The sequence below is a fragment of the Colletotrichum spaethianum genome (genome assembly GCF_022836535.1).
Source record: "Colletotrichum spaethianum MAFF 239500 DNA, contig37, whole genome shotgun sequence".
Classification (NCBI taxonomy): Eukaryota; Fungi; Ascomycota; class Sordariomycetes; order Glomerellales; family Glomerellaceae; genus Colletotrichum; species Colletotrichum spaethianum.
The window spans coordinates 97,010-111,001 of NW_026054807.1; the positions used below are offsets into that span (position 1 = coordinate 97,010).

The window sequence follows — 13,992 nt, forward strand, 5'->3', positions numbered from 1 at the left end:
TGTTAGAAGCTGTTATTGCCGGCTGCCACCATCTAACAGTTGACTACGCCATTGGGTTCGTTACGACTTCTGTGATGACACTGTCCAAGTCTTCATCTTCCAGCCCCAAAGTTTTCATGGCGAAGTCGTCACGATTTGTCCAGTCAGCGTCTAGCTGGCCGACAGCAAAAACAAGATCCTCAATTGCCTCCGCATCACCAGCGTCGGCCTTTTTCTTGTGTTCCTCGATGAAGCTTTTGGACTCAACCTTGTTCACGGTCCATTTCGAACCGGTTGCTTTCTCGAGGCTCTTAAGCAGCTCATTTTGTGTGATGCAGAAGCTCTGGATAAACAACGTCTTGTTCTTCGTGACGTCGGTGACACCCAGGTCAAGAATGCGCACGACAGCTTCGCCGACTCGTGGGAGCGTTGCAACGGAGGCCTTGATGTTGCCGCCGTCGATGACATCGATTTCCTTCTTGTCCAGGTAGGCGTGCAAGAATCCTTCCTTGACTCCCCAGTCGAAAAAGTGACCACACACGATGCCTGTCCAGGCAAAGTCGGGGTTCTTGTCTGCCAATTCCTGGGCTTTTTGGCGGACGGCGAGCTTGTGGCGGTACAGCGGAATGAGTTCCCGTGCGCGCGGGTTGTCGGCGTCAATACTGCCGAAGTCGGCGGGCATAAAATGCTTCACCCCCGCAGCCGAAGCGGCCTCGGCGATGCGCAAGTGCTGCTCAAGATCGCGCAGTCGGAAGCTGACAATGACGACGTCCTGGCCTTTGAAGGCATTCTTGAGGCCCTCGAAAGAAAGTTGATCGTCGACTTCGATGACTTGCACCTGGTCTGCGCGGTACGGAGGCTTACTCTGGGAACCGGCTCTCTTTAGGGCACTGAGCTTGAACGATTTGGCAGCAACAAGAGCGTCTAGGATTTTGGCGCCCAACGTGCCATTGGCGCCGACAAGGAGGACTGATTTGGCCGTCATGGCAGGCGGATTAGGAAAGGCTGAATTGGACGTATCCAGCGTCTTGTTTGGTAAAGAGAGGTGGCTTGAGGGTGATGTGCGCTGTGGTGCTGTCAATGACAGCATGAGGGGGTAATCTGAAGAGGGATTAGGCCACACTTGTGCTTATCCGCGTCATTCAAACATTTTTGGGGTCGCTTGCCGGAAGTCCTTCCCTTGTGGTAGTGCCGAGCGTGGGTTCAGGCGGGACTACCGCCAAAGGTTCCCAATGGCGAAAGCTATCGCGGCCTCTGGTACTGTCGCCTGTTCCCTGTTAGTACCCGTCGGATTTTTCCTCTGCTATCACGGTCCCAAGCGGGTGTAAAGTGGCCAACCCCGGACCCACCCGGCCCCGAACACCCATGGGGTGAAGCCCACCACTTGTTATCAATCGGACTACATGTAGTCTTCCATGTTACCAGCAGCGACCTCTTGAATTCTGGCATCCTGTGTCTTCGAGATTATAACCCTACCTGATGAGGGACACTGGGGACCCTGGCCATTGAGCATTGGCGCTTGGTTTTCTCGACGTCTCGGCCGATGTCCGGAGTTTAGACACTGGTTATGAAGGGCAAAATTGGCAAGATGGGTATTGTGAAGCTTAAATCCGGGCGCGAGCTCCATGAGCGTCAATGTCTTGGTTAGGGCGATGATGGCGCAGCAACGGCACAACCCCTACCAGCCTTCGAGTATAAGTTCATCAAGTGTTTTCGGAATTCAACAATCCGCAACTACTCATTCCTTACTACTTGGAAATAATTCAAATCTGCCAGTACTATTACCACCATGTCTTCTAAGCGCATTGTGCTCATCACCGGCGCCAACACCGGCATCGGATATGAGACCGTCAGGGCCCTGCTAGAGTCCAAACGGTCGTACCACATCATTTTTGGGTCAAGATCTATCGATAAAGGCAAAGCTGCCATCGCCGAACTCGAAAAGGAGTTTCCATCCACCACCAGCTCCTTAGAGCTCATACAAATCGACGTTGTCGATGACGACTCTATTCTGAAGGCTTTCCAGGAAGTCAAGGACAAGCATGGGGCTGTTGACGTTCTAGTCAACAACGCTGGTATGTTTTGCCCAAACATGTCAATACCGCAATTATACGGCCGCTGATTATTTGACCCACTCAATAGGCGCTGCCCACGACTTCACACCTCAGAACTACAACCCCGAGGATATCAAGACTCTTCGTCAAAATCTCAACAAATCATATGACGTCAACACCTCGGGCACGCATGTCCTCACCCACGTCTTCATCCCTCTTCTTCTCAAGTCATCAGATCCCCGCATTTTGTTCATTACCAGCGGACTTTCCGACCTCCACAGCACCGAAGCTCTTGGTTTGACCCCATTTCAGCCCCAGACTAGCCCACCCGCGGGTTGGCCGAAGCCCTTTTTTATGCAGGTCGGATACCGCTCGAGCAAAACCGCCCTCAACATGATCATGCAGTACTGGCACTGGATTCTCAAGGCCGATGGTGTCAAGGTATGGTGCATCTCCCCGGGGTTCCTAGCTACTGGCCTGGGAGGAAATCCGGAGCTCTTGAAGAAGATGGGTGCGGGCGAACCAAGCCAGGGAGGCATACTGATCAAGCAGGTTGTGGAGGGCGAGCGAGATGCTGATGTTGGCAAAGTTGTCAATAAGGATGGAATCCAGTCTTGGTAGGCCTTGAAAGCATCGCCAGAGATGTATGAGGTACTCATGGTATCCAGAAACGTCACTCAGACTGTAAGGACGCTTCACGTTACCTTGTTCACAGTCCTTACTAGACAGTTTATCTATTTACTCCATCACTGAGACCGTTGTCCCTATTTCTCCCCGAAATCTCCCTTCAAAAGTTTCTAAGTAGTTACCGCTTAAAAAGACAATTAAAGGTAATTTTTCCGACATATTCGGAGCTTGATCACATTTAGAATTCAAGTTTTTCCGATTAAATACGGACTTGAAAGCGAAACGTCGAACGACAAAGCCAGATTTCTTTCTTGGCAGGAAATAGCAGAACCCAACAACATCCCTCATCTGCAAACTTTGCACATGATAGACTCAAGCTTCAAGCGGGTCTTGATTGGTGCCTTATTGATCCCATCCAATCGACCCAGTATGCTGTAGAGATACTCTCATAATCCTTGTTCACGCCATAGGCAACGAGGTTGTCCCTGCACAAAACGGACAAGTTTTTCGAGAAATTCTGCCCAACGTTCTCAAGTTAAACGTTGAGTGGCACGAGTACAAGCATGGCGGCCACTATATAGCTAACCGAGGCAAAGGGTGCGGGTAGTCTTGTTCACTTCCTCGGACGCACGATGGCATATGCCACCTCTAAACTAATGGTTTATATCAAATCCGTCATTTGTAGACGGAAACTGCAGTCAGAGGGAACGAAAATAAGTGGACTGAAGATAAGTGAACTGGAATAGAGAGGCTTGCGCAGGTGTTGCTTCAAACGGATCGTATATTGTGACCATGACCGAAGGTCGCTACTCTATCATTGACAAAGGAGATAATACAAGGCAGGGTATTAAGAGGAGAAGCCTATAAAACAACAAATAAAAGCTATGGGGGAAAACATCGCTCAGTAAGTGACAGTTGCAACTTTGCGAACATATTTATCTGTGCCGTCCTTCTGCAAGATGTTCTCAAACATCCACTTGCCAACGTCCTCGCGTGCAATAGTGTACCCAATAGCAAGCTCTTCCACACCCCTGACGGGATCCTCGACACCGACCCGGACGGCACCTGACGGCTGCTCTTTACCGTTGGTGAGGAAGCTAGCTCGAACGACGGTCCAAGCCTCGTTGCTCGCAAAAAGCAGCTCCTCCATGGCGCGCTTGTCCTCGTGCGGGGTGTGCAGCAGGCCCTTGTAGAGCGGCGCAATGACGAGGGGCGTGTCCCTCCCAAACTTGGAGATGCCAGTGCTGCTGAGTCCAATAATGCGCGGGTTTCCAGAGACGCCCTTCTCTGCGCGCAACTTCCTGATGGCGTCGAGCAAGACGGCCATGCCCTTTTCGCATACGTGAACGTCCTCAAGGTTCATCTTGCGCATGTCGAACCACGCGCCGATGGAGGAGACGACGACATCGACGAAGCGCGTTGCGTCGAGAGGCGAAACAAGATGGCGACCAACGACGCTGGCGTCGTGGGCGTTGCCCTGCTCAACACGTAGGTTGGGGTATTTTTCAGACGGCAGGACGGAGGTCAGCTTGGAAGGGGTGCGGCACAGGGCAATGCATGTGAAGCCGGCATCCAGGGACCGGCGCAGAGCTGACAGGCCGCAGCCACCGGTGGCCCCAAGGAAAAGGATAGTCTTGGCGTATGCGGACGACATGCCGTCAGATGGTCTGTGATGGGACGGGGTGGGTACGGGATGGATCCGAGTACGGATGCGAGACGGGGATCCGAGTGCAAGCTGGCGGAGCAGTGAGATCGGAGCTGGTGGGGGAATCAATTGGGGTGATTCACAGAGGAGCGTCGGTCCGATGAGAGATGAAGATGTTGCGTGATCGGGCAAGCGAGATGCAATGAGGCAGGGTGTTCAGTTTGTCTAGGTTGAGAATGCAGCGACTTAGAGACTGGTTGAGAGTGATGGAGATGAGAGCCCTCCATTTCTTCTTGGAGAGCGAGAAATCCCAAGCCCTTTTATCCTACCCGAAAGTGGTTGAGAGGAGCTTCCAGAGGCCACAATGCGAAGCATCATTGCAAGCCACGATGGGTCCTGAGCACGCGTAGTTGTCCCGAATCACCGTGTCAGGCTTACTTACGCGCAGCCAGCAGCGTTGAAGGACGGCGGCAGGCGGGCACCTGACGCCACCATTTGATGTTGATGTGGGTAACTGGGCAAGTTTGGAAGAGAAGACGCGGCCAAAAGGTGTCGGCAGGGCTGCATTACGGTTGGAGAGTTCCTCCGCTCCAAATGGGTGGCGTCCAGTCGGAGACGTAAGATGCCCAAGGTGGGTCAAGCCACAATTACCTTATCGCGGATACTGGATCCGCTGTGGAGTCTCAGTAGGGAAATGGGATCGTGATACACGTGAGTGGCTTGCCGCTAGACCAAAGCAAGACTAAGGGCGGACTCGGGAGGCCGATTGTTTGGGACATCGTCGAGTACGTACCTCCGCCATGGTTTTCTCTCATGCACCATGCACCTAGTCAACGATCCAAAGTAATCGCGTGTAAAGGCATGCAAAGTCTCCAACTCTTTCCGTCTCCATCCAATGGCCGAAACCCTGCGCCTCACGAGAGGAGGCCCGACGGATCTGCCGACTCTGCCGAGTTTGTTCAACCTCCTCGCGGGATCGGAATTCTGGCCCCGGACCATCGTATTCGAACTGCCGGGGCGTTGACTTTCCACCTGACGCGGCTCAACGTCCTTCATCGACTCGCCAACCACTGTCTGATCGGTCCCACCAGCTCGTATATGGACAGATAGACGTCTGTCCATTTACGAGCCCATCCATCTACACGGGACGAAACCCTTTCTCGTCTTCGCGACTGTCCATGCGACTCGAGATGGCACATGACGGGTTGGTTGGCTTGCCACCTCCGAACACCCTCACTGACTCTTCAAATCAGATCACCAACCGCCCCCACCAATCCCTCACGCGAATGCAGCATAGACATCTGCATCGGGCAATTGGCTTCGAGCCCATGGATCACTCCCTGCTCCCCAATGACCTCGCTGGCCTCCACAACACAAGCAGGTCCCTGCATGCGACTCGCGCTTCTCTTTCTCAAGCCTAATCTTCAGCACAGACTGTGACGTTTCGTTCTGGCATCGGGTATCGGTGATGGCGCTGGCGCTGGAACCATAACGCAAAGGGCTCCGTCGCGGATTGGTCGACCAGCTGCGTCGGACAAGGATCGTTTGAGTTTCGTCTGAATGCTTCCCTTCACAACCTACATAGTAGGTACACACGCAGTTTCCTCGCAGCATATGGCAGTCAGGGCAATGCCTGGGCACACAAGGAATGCAAGTGAAAGCTCTAGCTGCGAGTTTAGCACCTGGATTCCCAAAGCCACAGGCGGGGAGAAACAGGAAGCCCCTCAGCCGGGTTATTCAATGCATGCCGGATCCATGCCGTTTCGTAGATCTCTTACGCGGGCCTCGAGATGATCACTCAGCACCGCCCGCCACTATTAAGGTCGCGGTAGGCCGCTGCACTTGCTACTCTTATTTTGACAGACGTCGTCAATGCCAAGAGACGTTTGGCAGTTCGCGCCCTTTTTGTGCCCAAAATAACCACTAGCGGTTTGTCGACCCGTCACGCCCAACAACATGCTCGTGGGAAAGTCAGTCCCGGAGCTCATCCTCGTGAGGTCCATGGTGGTGTTCTTCCAGTACCTTGGCCTCCTGTGTTTCCTATACTTTTGGTTCATCTTCGCCCTCGTCGGCGTGCCTGGCATCGCCCATCCAGTGTCCATCATCATTGAGGTGGTCGGGGCCATCGAAATCCTCTTCTACTTCGTCTGGTTCGTCCCGTACCGCCGCCGTCTGCAGAAGCAGGGTTTCCAGCCGACACCACTGTCGCTGGAGGAGCGTCGCCGGTTCTTCTACCAAGGCCTGGACCATGCGCCGGACGTTGAACAGTACATCCGCAGGTGGCACTGCAACGCCCAGCTTGGCGACATTCGCAGAGAGAATATGAAGGACTGGTTGATGTGGGCGCTGTTCGACAAGCAGGGCCACCCGGGGGAGCATGATGAGGAGCTCGAGGAGTACATCACGGATGCCGAGGAGCGCGCCGGCGTCACCATCAAGGGTGGCTATGGCGATTCCACCCCGATGCGCCTCAGCTTCGACCCCATCGATATTACCCATCGGAGTCTGTTATTCTACATTGTAGGCCCAGCCCCAGAAACCTTGCAACATTCACGGCTAACACCTCCCCCGCAGATCACGGGCTGGCTCGACTTTGTCGCGACCCTCGTCCTCCTCGTCAGAGGCTTCAAGTTCTACCGCCAACCCCGCAACACCTTCTTCTCCGTCTTCCCCTGGCGGCCCATGACGCTGCTCTCGCCCCACGAGTCCGCCGACCCGAAGCTCAGCTACTTCTGCCGCCCGCACACGTCCACCACCCAGCGCCCCATCCTCTTCATGCACGGCGTCGGCGTCGGCGTGCTCCCCTACCTCCTCTGGCTCTGGAGCATCCCCAAGGACGTCGGCGTCCTCGCCATCGAGATCCTCCCAGTCTCCTCACGCATCTGCCCGCCTCTGCAACCCACCAAGGAGCTCATCGACGGCATGCACGACATCATCAAGCAGCAGGACTACACCGACTTTGTCTTTGTCGGTAACTCCTTCGGCACCCTCCTCGCGTCGCCCCTGCTGCAGAGGCCCGAGATCGCGGCCAGGATCAACTCGGTCGTGCTCATCGACCCGGTCTCGCTGCTCCTCCACCTCCCCTCGGTGGCCTACAACTTCACCCGGCGGAAGCCAAGGTGGGGCAACGAGTGGGAGATTTGGTTCGTCGCCACGGATCCCATGGTCGCCCACACGTTGGCCCGCCGGTTCCGCTGGCAGGACTTCATTCTCTGGACGCCGCAGCTGCAAGGCAAGCGCACGACGGTGGTCCTGGGTGGAGAGGACTGCGTCACGGACCCGGACGCCGTGGCGAGCTACGTCTACTTTGGCGACCTCAACTACACCCGGCACGACAAGCTCGAGTGGGCGACGACGCCCGAGCGGTGGACGGGCCGGGGCGAGCTGGAGCTCATGTACCTCGACGGTATGGACCACGGCCAGGCGTTCCTGAGCATCAAACACATGCCGCAGATCGGCAAGGTCGTGTTGGCGTACACGCACCTCAACGGGGTCATGGATTCGCGGCAAGCAGACACCGCAAAAATGGAGGAGCTGAACCAGATTTGATAACGACGGTATGATCCACCTGGGCGTACTTCGGGTGTGCGTTGGGAGCTGTGGTTCTCCCGCACCGTGACGGAGGAGTAGATGGTCTGGTAACCTGCCCTCGCATGCGGTTGGCTTCTATGGTATACACATTCAAGATTGCTTCGTTTCCATGGCACATACAAACGGTTTCTGTTTCATTAATGTTTATGTCTGTGATGCTGTAAATTTATATGGGTTTGTTCTCACCGTCATGTTGCAGAGGAGACAAAGAATACCAATGTCGTCACCAACATCTGGATACATGTGACTATCAGAAACACGACCGAATAAAGACTTTGACATTTCCCCATCTGTCTCATCCATCTACAACGACCTACTTCTGTATCGCAAGACCTGTAGACTTAGAGCTATCGTCATCCAACAGCGAAGACACCACCCTTCCCTGGTACCCTGGAATATGCGGCTGCAATGGCGCACAGCACTCAATCCTCACCCCTTTCCTCCCCAACCTGTCCACCTCGACCAGCCTCACATCGATAGGAACCTCATGCTCACAGCCCCTCTTCCGCCCCTGCACGTTCTCGCCCCCGACCTTGATCGTCACCGTCAACCCCGTCTCAACAAACCGGTCAAACCCGCCCGTCACCGCAAACTCCATGTCGCGCCAGAGCACGTACACGCCCAGGTCCTCTTGCGTCTCGCACCCGTGACACCACAGCTTCCACTCCCCGTCCACCCTCCTCCACCCGACCACGACGTCAACCCGGATCCGCGGGTTCGTTGGTGACTCGAACCTCAGCCCCGCCAGCACCGGCTCAAAGTATGGGTCCCGGGACCTCAAAACCCCCAGGCTCGGCACCCACGACCCGAGCGGGTACGATTCGATCACCCGGTAGGCCTCCGTGCCGCCCCGTATCCCGGTAGTTTTCCATCCGGCCCCGAGGACCGACACGTCGGGCAAGACGTGCGTCGGGTTCCTCTTCACAAATATGGTCTTGTAGCTCCCCCGCCCGGGCTTGGTGGAATCCGGCGCCGGGATCGTCGTGCACACGCTCCCCGTCTGGACTCTGGCGTACTGGTTTCCCGCAAGCCGTCGGAGCATGATCCGCGGGCAGCGGTCCCCGTTCTCCCCCTGGATGGCGCAGTCGAGCACGGCATAAAAGTCGTCGGGCGTGCTGTCTTTGCCACGCCAGTCGGCGGGCTCGAGGTACATGGAGATCCGGATCCCCTGGTTCGTGAGCTGGATCGGCTGCTGGCCCGTCGTCCCGAAAGCCGGCAGGGGGCGGAGGTGTTCGAAATGGGAAAACTCGAGGGGCGAAGGAGCCAGGAGGCCACTGAGGATGTGCCGGTCAAAGGATGCCTCCTGCGTCGAGGTGTCGTAGTTGCTGTGCCACGCGAAAACAGAATGGTCCCCAGTCTCCTGGAGGATCGCCTCTTGCAACCTTGTGAAGGCGCGCATCCCCTCGCCATACAGCAACGGCATGTTGACTCCAAAGATCCCCATCAAACAGTAGGCCATGTCCTCCTTCCGGGTGGTGGTTCTCGACGACGCCCAGTGCATGCGTTCCGCCACGCTCGACGATTCCAGAGACATGGTCTTGTTCAATACGTCCAGGTTGATCCCCGTGACTCTAGTTAGTGTGGGTGCAAACGCTTCATCCAGCTTGGAGCCGACGAGATGCCAGTCTTTGTCGTAAAAGTCTACGTTGTCCGGGGCAATCAGCTCTTGGAGAGTCCATCCCCGGGTGAACCATCGGCATTCTCGCAGCGCCGCTTCCAGTGGTGTATTGCTCCCAGGACCCGAATCTGTAGGGTAGCTTAGGTCCGAGAGGAAAGCGTAGCAGACGCTTGCCTGCTCGTACCAGCCGAACATGGAGTTGATGGCCTCAGACAGCTCCGCGCTACTCGTCTTATCGATGCAGCAGGTGTCGATCCAGATGTACTGGTATCCATGGCTCTGAGCGAGTCTGCAGGCTCCTTTGATCTTGCTGTACCCAGCCATCAATGTTATGTCCGTCTGCGGATCACGAACATCCTGCAGGGTGACCTCGTCTCTCCCCCAGGTGTGGGAGAGGATGGCAAACTCGGGCGCATTGTCTCCTTCAAAGTTGACAAAGTCTCCGAGCGGCTGCATGTCTTGTGTTGTTTCCAGGAGCCTCATCTCGGCAGCGGCTCAGAAGACAGTGATAACGGTGAGAACGAGGCGCAAGATGCTGACAATGAGCGGCCGCTAATGCAGCTCGCGCCTGTCTGACAACCCATGGTCCCCACAGACCCTGGGAGGGGTTTGGATCCATCAAAAACGACCCCGGTAGATGTTGAATGTCACCTGCAGGCTTAGATGGACCCCTAGCGTACGATGAGTTTGCAGTATCGGGTTGACAGTATTGAAAGTAGCAGTAATGAGTTCAGTGTGTGAACGGATCCATATGTATCAAACGATCGTAAGAATAAGGATATTGCCTGTTTCTAGGTTACAATACAACAGTCCAACTTAACAAGAGGGTATTAAGAACGAAACTCCGGTTCAATCAGTACTCGTCAGTTGTTGAAGTGACCCAGCCAGCTCATCATGGAATCGCAGCTATAGCAGCAGATAGAAGCGCTGTCTTCTCTCTGTCTTGCGAGGCCATCATGCCGGGTTCGGCATGGGTGGTATCGTACATGGTCGTTGCAAATCGTAAATCGGACACATCATCGCCTGTTTGGGTTTACGTCTTGGGCGCATCAGTCAGAGGCACGTATCGAACCCCGAACAGCCTCTCCTTGACGACAGACCCGTCTTCCTTCTTGTCGATAGCCCACACATACTGACCGTGGCCATTGTCGTCCTCGACGGGGATGAACATCCTGTTGCTTCAGTCAGCGCCAACTCGGAGACAGGAGGGAAACAAACGACTCACCTCCCCGGTGCCCGGAGTTGATCCACCAGCTCCTGGTGAAGCTCCACCGCAGCGGCCCCGACATGGATGGCGTCCCAGCCGGTCCCGGCGCCCTCTTCCCCCTCCCTCGGCGCCTCAACCCACCCCTTTCTCCCGTCTCCGACGCGGAACCTCACCCGCCCACTTTCCAATAACGTCCTCCCCTCGGCGCTCTTGCCCATGTTCTTCTCGCCCAGCTCCCGCAGCGCCTGGATGTGTTCCAACCCCACGACAAGCCCCTTGTCCCCTGTGAGCTCGGCGAGGAGGTGCGTCAAGTACCCCGACCCGGAGCCAATGTCGAGCACCCGCGGTGCAGGCTTCTTGTCGGACGGGATAATGTGCGGTAGGAGGGATTCGGCGGCCGTGGCGTGCATGTGGGGGGCCGAGATGGTGGCCTTGTAGCCTATGGATTGGGGGGAGTCTTGGTAGGGTGCGCTGGGGGCATAGTGTGCGCGGTCGACCTGGTATCACGAACGTGTCAACGACGGGGGTTCTGTAATCGTAGGAAGGGGACGGAGGATTACCTTGAGGAATGCGTCCTTGACCCTTTGGTCCTTGATAAGCCCACGCTTCCACATGTTCTCCACCAACTCCTGGTTCGTAGCACCGGAGCTTCGCCAGGCCATCTTGAAGTCGAGGGCGGCCGTCTGATGCAGGAAGCGAGCGGTAAGCCGAGGTATGAAGCTTGGGAGAAGCTGCAGAGCTCTCCTGGCCGATGGGCGTCGGGGAATCGTGGTGGCGGACGACGGGGAAGCTCTATGGGTGCTTTGCTATGCCAAAAGATAAACGGTAAAGTTGTCTCCGATTCCCTTTTTCCTAATGAAGCGTTGAGGAGTCTGAGCTATCGTAGCAGACGCAGTAGAGAGGAGGCGAAGGTTCCATGGCCTGTGTTGAGATGGTACAACATTCCAATGTTCCCGAGCTTCCCCCCATGTCCAGTGAGACAGAGGGGTCGGTGGTGGTCCGTCACACTTACAGCGGCCTCCCCCCAGCGCCAATGTGACTAGGTCCGCTGGATCAATGGCGTTATCGCCCCCATTTTCCCGCTTCCCCTCCCCAAACCTTGCTGATAAGCGTTGAAACTCTTCACCCCGCCAAGCGGATCATCCCGCAGCAAATACTGAGCAGTATTAAGCCCAAATAAGTTGCGTAAGGGCTCCTACTGCATATCAAACCCCCCCCCCCCCCCCCCCCAAACCTTGAATTAATCACCGTCATAAAAGTGAGTTAATGCCGTTTGGACGGCACCGTCCAGAGCAGCGGAGGGAACGCAGTCATGCAACAGTAGCGCAGGATAGGCGGTGTACCAAAGAAAACTCAGTATTGATGATGCCGAAGACGAAGGCTGCTATGCTTCTTGTGCCTTGTGTAGATTACCCTGCGCCCAGTTCCTATCCCTTGAACACCCAAAAAATTCATAACTCAAAGAAAAAGTACGATGCCAGTGTCGTAGCCTCATCGTCCAATATCTACATGACACAAGGAAACGCCGATGCTATACCACTCTCTCCGAAGACTCGCCGTCAGCGATGATGGGCACGGGCAGCCCGCGGTCGGGGCTCTGCAAAACCAGTTGCTCGTGACGCCGCGCCTTGAGGTAGTCGCTGAGAGACCTGATGAGAATGAACCACCCGACCACCATTAAGATATACGCAATCCACTCTTGTCCCGTAATGTCCGTCACGCCGCCGCCGCCCTCGCCCGTCACCGCGTTGGGGTCAAAGTTGTGCGAGTTCGGGTCCGGAGGTGCCGCGTATCCGTCTTGGCCATTCATTTTGGGCGGGTGGTCGCCTTCCGTCGTGCCCTTCATGTAGAAACCATACTGTATTAACGTGATGCCGAGACCGGCACGTGATCCGTTCTTGGCGGCGTGAGTCGAGTGGAGGAGGTAGGTGAGGATGAAACCAACGACCTGGAAAGACATGGAGATCATGCCGTTCCAGAGAAAGCTGAAGAGGGATCCGACCGGCATGCCGTCGATATATACTTCATCAGGACCGCCGAGGCCGGGAGCCAGAATGGTCGTCTCCCAGTAGGGCGGCGCCGCATCTGCCGCGGCTTGCTCGTACGTCTGAAAGAACAGTTAATATACGAAAACAAGAAGTATTCCATTTACGGTTGGTCAGACATACCGGAGGTTGTTCCTCCTTCGTCTCGCCGCCACGCTCGGGCTTAGCCGTCAAGTTGGAGAAGACACCCTCATTCTGGATACCGCTGCCGTAGATGCGGAACGGCGTCGCGGGTGCACTGGCGGCCGATGCTGTCGTCGGGGGAAGTTGGGTGACTTGTCTGTCGGCGTAGGGTCTCGCATCGGAGGACGGGTTGCGTGATGCGTCGGCGGAGGCATGGGTGGAGTCGGCACGGACTAGTCTTTGTCGGTCGTCGGCGTCGTCATCGCTATCGTCACCGTCGGTATCGAATGCATCGGCGAGTGTCGGATCAACTCCGCGGGCAGCGCGGTCGCGCGATGATGCTCTTGAGTGGAAGGAGGGAGGAGGAGAATTTGGTATGGGTTGAGAGTGCCTGGGCGGTGCGGAGTTGGGGCTACTGAAGTCATCTTCGTCTTGGGCATTTACCTTGGAAAAATCAGGTCAGTTATTGATCGGTCGGGATTGAAAGCGAAAGCCGGTTGACAGTACTTACCCTCTCGTAGCGTCCAGCCATATTGACGGACGTTGTGTGGTTTGTGTCTTGAAGCTCGAGGACGTGGGCAATTGCCTTTCGCCACCGAGGACGATGCGACTAGCGTTGCGTTGTTAGGGGTGAGGAAGACGAGGATGTCGGTAATCGAAGGATTTCGGAAATATCAAAGAAGGAAATGAACGAGCGATCCGTTCGTCGGGAATCGTAGGGAAATTCAAGCAGTTGAGGGCGACAAGAAAAAAGGAACGACGGAGGTGTTGTTTTGCTGAAGAAGGAGAAAAATAAGGTAATCGTCGCAGTGAAAAGGGACTACGCCATCAGGTAAGGTTGGCCGGGTTCGTTTTTGTTGGTTAAAGGTGATGGGAATGAGAGACAGAGGCGGAGACAAAGACGGAGACGGAGAGTCAGTGTTCAGCAACTGTCGCACGACCCGGGCGCTCGCTGTTCGCTTCGCCTCACTGCCAATCTGCGCATTCCGTCAGGGGAGGTGGATTACATAAGATAAGGCACTTGGTGCTCGAGGCCCCTGTGGCAGTGGAGGTGGAGTGCGCGACGAGTGTCACTGTATCACCGCTCAGGGGGAATGACCCAA

At 55.7% G+C, this 13,992-nt stretch overlaps 7 protein-coding genes across 7 annotated transcripts; 2 read left to right on the forward strand and 5 right to left on the reverse strand.

Moving 5' to 3' along the window:
* Positions 1 to 43: 43 nt before the first annotated feature.
* ColSpa_10619 (NmrA-like family domain-containing protein) lies at positions 44 to 964 on the reverse strand (the record flags this gene model as incomplete). The annotated part of the gene is made up of 1 exon (XM_049276831.1): positions 44 to 964. One exon carries the CDS (start codon positions 962 to 964, stop codon positions 44 to 46), a length of 921 nt encoding a protein of 306 aa, XP_049132788.1.
* Positions 965 to 1,768: 804 nt separating this feature from the next.
* Positions 1,769 to 2,654, forward strand: ColSpa_10620 (short-chain-enoyl-CoA hydratase; the record flags this gene model as incomplete). Its single annotated transcript, XM_049276832.1, has 2 exons — positions 1,769 to 2,041; positions 2,148 to 2,654. The coding sequence occupies 2 exons, from the start codon at positions 1,769 to 1,771 to the stop codon at positions 2,652 to 2,654; spliced, it is 780 nt and encodes a 259-aa protein (XP_049132789.1).
* A 907-nt stretch (positions 2,655 to 3,561) lies between these two features.
* Positions 3,562 to 4,314, reverse strand: ColSpa_10621 (uncharacterized protein; the record flags this gene model as incomplete). Its single annotated transcript, XM_049276833.1, has 1 exon — positions 3,562 to 4,314. The coding sequence occupies one exon, from the start codon at positions 4,312 to 4,314 to the stop codon at positions 3,562 to 3,564; it is 753 nt and encodes a 250-aa protein (XP_049132790.1).
* A 1,947-nt stretch (positions 4,315 to 6,261) lies between these two features.
* Positions 6,262 to 7,854, forward strand: ColSpa_10622 (uncharacterized protein; the record flags this gene model as incomplete). Its single annotated transcript, XM_049276834.1, has 2 exons — positions 6,262 to 6,825; positions 6,880 to 7,854. The coding sequence occupies 2 exons, from the start codon at positions 6,262 to 6,264 to the stop codon at positions 7,852 to 7,854; spliced, it is 1,539 nt and encodes a 512-aa protein (XP_049132791.1).
* Positions 7,855 to 8,209: 355 nt separating this feature from the next.
* Positions 8,210 to 9,970, reverse strand: ColSpa_10623 (vegetative incompatibility protein HET-E-1; the record flags this gene model as incomplete). Its single annotated transcript, XM_049276835.1, has 1 exon — positions 8,210 to 9,970. One exon carries the CDS (start codon positions 9,968 to 9,970, stop codon positions 8,210 to 8,212), a length of 1,761 nt encoding a protein of 586 aa, XP_049132792.1.
* Positions 9,971 to 10,547: 577 nt separating this feature from the next.
* On the reverse strand, positions 10,548 to 11,383 carry ColSpa_10624 (protein-L-isoaspartate(D-aspartate) O-methyltransferase; the record flags this gene model as incomplete). Its single annotated transcript, XM_049276836.1, has 3 exons — positions 10,548 to 10,686; positions 10,740 to 11,218; positions 11,282 to 11,383. The coding sequence occupies 3 exons, from the start codon at positions 11,381 to 11,383 to the stop codon at positions 10,548 to 10,550; spliced, it is 720 nt and encodes a 239-aa protein (XP_049132793.1).
* Positions 11,384 to 12,252: 869 nt separating this feature from the next.
* On the reverse strand, positions 12,253 to 13,421 carry ColSpa_10625 (metal homeostatis protein BSD2; the record flags this gene model as incomplete). The annotated part of the gene is made up of 3 exons (XM_049276837.1): positions 12,253 to 12,828; positions 12,890 to 13,333; positions 13,401 to 13,421. 3 exons carry the CDS (start codon positions 13,419 to 13,421, stop codon positions 12,253 to 12,255), a joined length of 1,041 nt encoding a protein of 346 aa, XP_049132794.1.
* Positions 13,422 to 13,992: the final 571 nt, after the last annotated feature.